The following is a 4,735-nucleotide window of genomic DNA, read 5'->3' as shown; positions in this document are numbered from 1 at the left end:
AAATAAGATGATGTGTATATTGTCTGAAACTACCTGCCTCAGATTTAGCTGGAATTTTACAGGAGGTAGTCCACCAGGGGTATCATAGCAAGAAAATTAACTAAAAACCAAAAATTTATTCCTGATCAGTCCAACTCAAAGGAAACTCAAACAACTCAATACCTGGGCATCTGTGCCGATGGCAGATTTCAAAGTCTAAGTTTCAGGCAGTTGCTCTTCCCTCTTTCCCCCAATCTCTGCCAAAGAAGTAAAAAATAGTTTTTCATCAGCCTGGCATTTAGATGTGATTCTCTATTATATAGAGAATGCGTGCTAACTGCTGTGCTGTGGAGTCTTTTTCTTCCTTATAAGTCCCTTATTAGTCTAGATGCCTGACTCGGCCTCGGGGAGGCTACAGGGCAGCACTGCGCCACTCTGCTCTGGCTTTGTTCCAAGTCACAGTCTGCTTCTTCCATCCTCTACTAACGAGGTATTAGTATAGTAGTGAGCATATCAAAAGTACCCCCTCGTTCTATTTTTTGCCTTCTAAGGAAGCATTTTGGAACAAATTTATTACTTTCAGTTGATTTCTAGAGCAAATCAAGGCACGGCATTGACCAAACACAGCCTTAAACAAGGGAGCAACAATTCACTGTAACTATTAAAACAAAAGACAGGTTCTCCTGTGTCCGGGCAGGTGAGTGCAGGAGCAGGTTACAGCCCACCGGGCACTTGCAGTTACTGCTCTTGCCTCTGTCCCAGCTCCTCTGTTGGTGCTTCCAACAAGAAGGGAGTAGCAAAGGCCAACATGTGGCCCTGTTGAAGCAAATTGTTATGAGAGCTACTTCATCCCTCGGTGCTGCTGTGGTGGGAAACGGGAGGAGGGGAATAGGGAAGAAAAATAATGACACACCCCCCCACCCCCAGTTAGACCATCAAGAAACAAGCTGTTGATTTTGCTACATAACAGCCTACGCTGGCAGGAAAGCAGCCCTTACAGCCCTCTGCCTTCCCACTGCTGAGGGCTAGGATGCAGGGAAGACAGACAATGGAGCTTTCTCACCTCTCCCCCCCCAAAGAAACACCAAGTGGTCCTTTAATAAATGGTATTATGGCAGCTAGTTCTTGGATTTTACAAAAATGTTTAGAAACACCAGTTTGATCAGAAGTGAGGCATCCGACTGCATTTTTTTTGGGTTTGTTTTTTTGCTAATGAGGTCAGAGGAGGAGATGTGGTTAAATAAAGGATGCGCTCCTTTCTGCAGTATTTAATGGACTTTTTTTAAAAAATAAATTCCCAGAGTAGTCAGCTTTAGTCACTACATCACAGCTCTCAAGATCTTTTGTTTTATAAGGAAATGTTGTTATTAGAGCAGACCAACTGATTCCAGCCAAGAAACCTTTCTTTTATATACCTATTTATAGGAGTGATTCTAATAGAAAGTGTTGCACAGTTTGTTTGACCTGGCCTCTTACAGCTACTGTGTTGTTTTTCTAATACTTACTCTTAATGTCCTTATTTGTAAGTTTTTGAACAACTCAATTTGTTCTTTTTACCACTGCAAGGTAAGTGTTAGATTCCCCAATTTGAATATAATTTATTTCCTTTAGACTGTGGGGCAGCTGAGAATATTTTATATTTCAAATTAAGGTTTTTATTCTTCCATGGGGACAAAAAAGTACTAAAGAACTAAACTGAGGTAAACAGAAGTAAACAGTGCCTGTGTGACGGTCGCCTCCCTCCAGAGCTGGCCCCACCGAGTTTAAAGCCTGGCTTCAGGACTTCGAGAAGCACCATGAAAAGTAAAGGATTTTTACCTCCCCAAATTTTGGGCAGCCACCTACCATGGCGGAGTCTGCTTTGCTCCGCTGATTATGTAGTCTTTTTATATAAAGCTGACATGTCCAGTGTAGCAACTAATTGGTTTTTCATCAGATGGAGCTATTACAAGTGTACACCACTTCAGGCAATGTTACTCCCATTTCCTCTGTAAAACACAACTTCATAGAGACAAAAACAAAGTAACAATAAGAGTATAATAAAGTCAACTCAAACAGCATAGTAGAAACTTTTTCCCTCTGGAAACTCCTTCAAACTCCAGCCAGCAAAGCAGCCCAGCAGTAAAACTCCTGCCTCAGCAGCTCTGACCACTGCAGAGCAGAATGATGCTTCCCACCCTGCCCAGGCAAGTGTGAGCCCAGGGGCCTGCGCCTCCACCACTTCTGCCACTCAGAGAAAAGCCATGGGTTATTCAGGCACCATTCTAATTGTCCTGGCCTTTATAAACACAAAGATGTGATATACAGCACTAAATACAAACATAAAGACTTTATTGAATGCTGCTCAATTCCCCAAAGATCTTTCATTACAAAAGTTTTCCACACAACTGCAATTTAAGAGATTGGAATGGTACTCTGATAAAAGATGTGAAAAATACTTGATCAAGTAAACAGACAAGACTTCTATTGTCAGCTTTCCACCTTTAAGAAACAGACTGCATTTTCTTTAAATAAAACAAGGAACTATTTGTTGACGTCCTTCTCTCCTTAGTAACAACAACAACAAAATCCGAATTTTGGTCTCATTCTTCAGTCCATGAGATGCTAAAACTAATGCAGAAACACCCAAGAAGGTCTCTAGGAGACCTGCACTACTCTGCAGGGAGTCCTTGGGCTGATGAGGAGCATCATTGATGGGCTCTCTGGAGGAAGCTCCATCCTCAGCTGTAGCAGGAGGAAATGTCTATGTAGCCCAGGACCAAGAGGCAGCAAGAATGGGGCGGAGGCACTCACCGAGTGGTGGGTCAGGTGCAGGGACCACCCCTGCCTGTTCAAGCTGACTTTCTCTCCCTACTTTGCCTCGTTCTGATGTGAGCGTTTTATAAATCTAGATCTGAATCCAATCAGGAATAAGGCCAGCACCGCATCCGGGTTCCTGCCAATGCTGTAGGGGGTACATACTGAGTATCTCGAGTTACTGGTAACGTACCTTGGTTTTATTTGAGAAAATACAGCACAACTAGAAGCCTTTCCTATCACCTTAACCAAAGTATGCAGCGATGTGAAAAGCACATATAAAACAAAGAAAAAAATGTACATAGCAAACTATACCACCTATGTGCAACACAATCAAAAATTCAAGTCATAATTCTCACCACTCCCGTAATTATTTCACTCATTAAGGATGATAATTCAGTTCTATGAAACATTGGAAGTGACAGTATATCAATAATTAGACAAATTTACAATATGCTGTGGTAATGACATCACTTAACTGCTGTATTTAAATTCAAATCTTTACATTTGCCAGACAAAAAAATTGGCTGTTTCTATTATACTGATGAGGTTTCTTTTGCAAATCCTTATATATTTCAAAAGGGTACAAAAAAGTATGTCTGCCGAGTAGAGGTGGTCATTTCTTTTATTTGGCACTTGTACTGTGTGCATTGAGCACGTTGTGAGTGCTGTTCTGCTTCTCTGCCATCGCCTTCTTCAGCTTTAACTCCTCCAGCTTTCTCCACAACTCTTCGCGTTCCAATTCTTTCTTTTTCTCTCTGTAGGAAAGAGAGGGTATCGGTTTCAGACGCGTTTTAAGTGCAACATGGAGGTGCAGTTACTAACTTGCAGTTAACTACTGTGATTCACATCTAGCAATTCCTCTTCTAAGTTTTTCTCCAAAGCTATTTTTAGAGGCAATTACAGTTTCCGCTATTAAAAAGCGAGGGTACAAACTGGTACCAGTCAGTGGTAAAACTGTAACTTTGCTCCAACAAACTGGGAGAATTGGTGCAGTGCGGCTTTGCACAGACCAGTGCAGTTCTAAGGAGGTTCTTTATCACGTGCAAACAAATTAAAGGACCAAGCGTCTCTGGGGGAGAGAAGCACAACTACTGACAGGAGACTTAGCATGTGGCCTCAGCCAGCCTCGGGTTAGGGACATGCTGCCTCCCCTTACTTTGACAGCCCTGCTGGGTCACTTGGCAGGCAAGAGAGAAGCTTCAGCTGAGCTATGGGGTATCGCCAGCTTGGCTTTCTTCAGACGACACCCCTGGAGCAGCAGAGCCGGCACCCGGTGGCCCCTCGCATCAGCAGAGCCCAGTTCTACCACGCCAGAGCAAGTGCTACCTGCCCAGGCAGGATGGGAGCAGGGGCCTTCCTGCCACCTCCCCAGGGCTTCAGCTCCTGCCAACACCCCTATGAGGATGCTTCGTACTCAGATGACACCCAGCAGTAAATATCTGACGGGTAGCTCCACTGCAGAACCCCACTGCCACAACTGTTAAGTTTTGTTTCCTTTCAGCTGGCACGTTTTAGATATGTATTAATCAACAAGCATTTGGAAGAAAAAAAATCAGTACCTTTGCCTTTCTGCTTTATATGAGCTTGTAAGTTCATCAAAAAGCTTGCCATTCATCTCCATCAGGGTTTTCAGCACGTTATACACCAGTGCCACGATCGTTCTAGAACAGAAGGAAAACAACCATTAGATTTACTCAACACAAAATTAATTTCAGTAAAAATGCACTGTTTCTTTTTTGGACTCTGAGCTTCTTAAATAAGATACTGCTGTAAGGTCAGGGAGTTTCTGAAACAAAATCCTTTACTATAATTTCCTCTACAAATTAAACTGCATATTTAAATGTTTTTTAAAATGGCAGTTTAACCTTAAATTCCTCACTCTTGTAATTGCACAGGATGTAATTATTAGTATTGTGGCTGTACTATAAAGCCATTCAGTTATGTTAACGTTTAATAA

The 4,735-nt window shown here is 42.4% G+C and overlaps 1 protein-coding gene across 1 annotated transcript in view; it reads right to left on the bottom strand.

Moving 5' to 3' along the window:
• Positions 1 to 1,999: 1,999 nt before the first annotated feature.
• Positions 2,000 to 4,735, bottom strand: part of PPP2R5A (protein phosphatase 2 regulatory subunit B'alpha) — a 47,708-nt gene continuing 44,972 nt past the window's right edge. Inside the window, exons 12-13 of the mRNA XM_074164878.1 lie at positions 4,338 to 4,439; positions 2,000 to 3,533 (exon numbers count right to left, since the gene is read on the bottom strand). Of these exons, the coding sequence (XP_074020979.1) occupies positions 3,401 to 3,533; positions 4,338 to 4,439 (235 nt within the window). The 3' untranslated portion in view covers positions 2,000 to 3,400. The remainder of the gene's footprint in view (positions 3,534 to 4,337; positions 4,440 to 4,735) is intronic.

Source organism: Numenius arquata, chromosome 2 (genome assembly GCF_964106895.1).
Source record: "Numenius arquata chromosome 2, bNumArq3.hap1.1, whole genome shotgun sequence".
Taxonomy (NCBI): domain Eukaryota; kingdom Metazoa; phylum Chordata; class Aves; order Charadriiformes; family Scolopacidae; genus Numenius; species Numenius arquata.
Note: the sequence above shows the minus strand (reverse complement) of the source record. Positions and strands in the feature narration are given on the sequence as shown.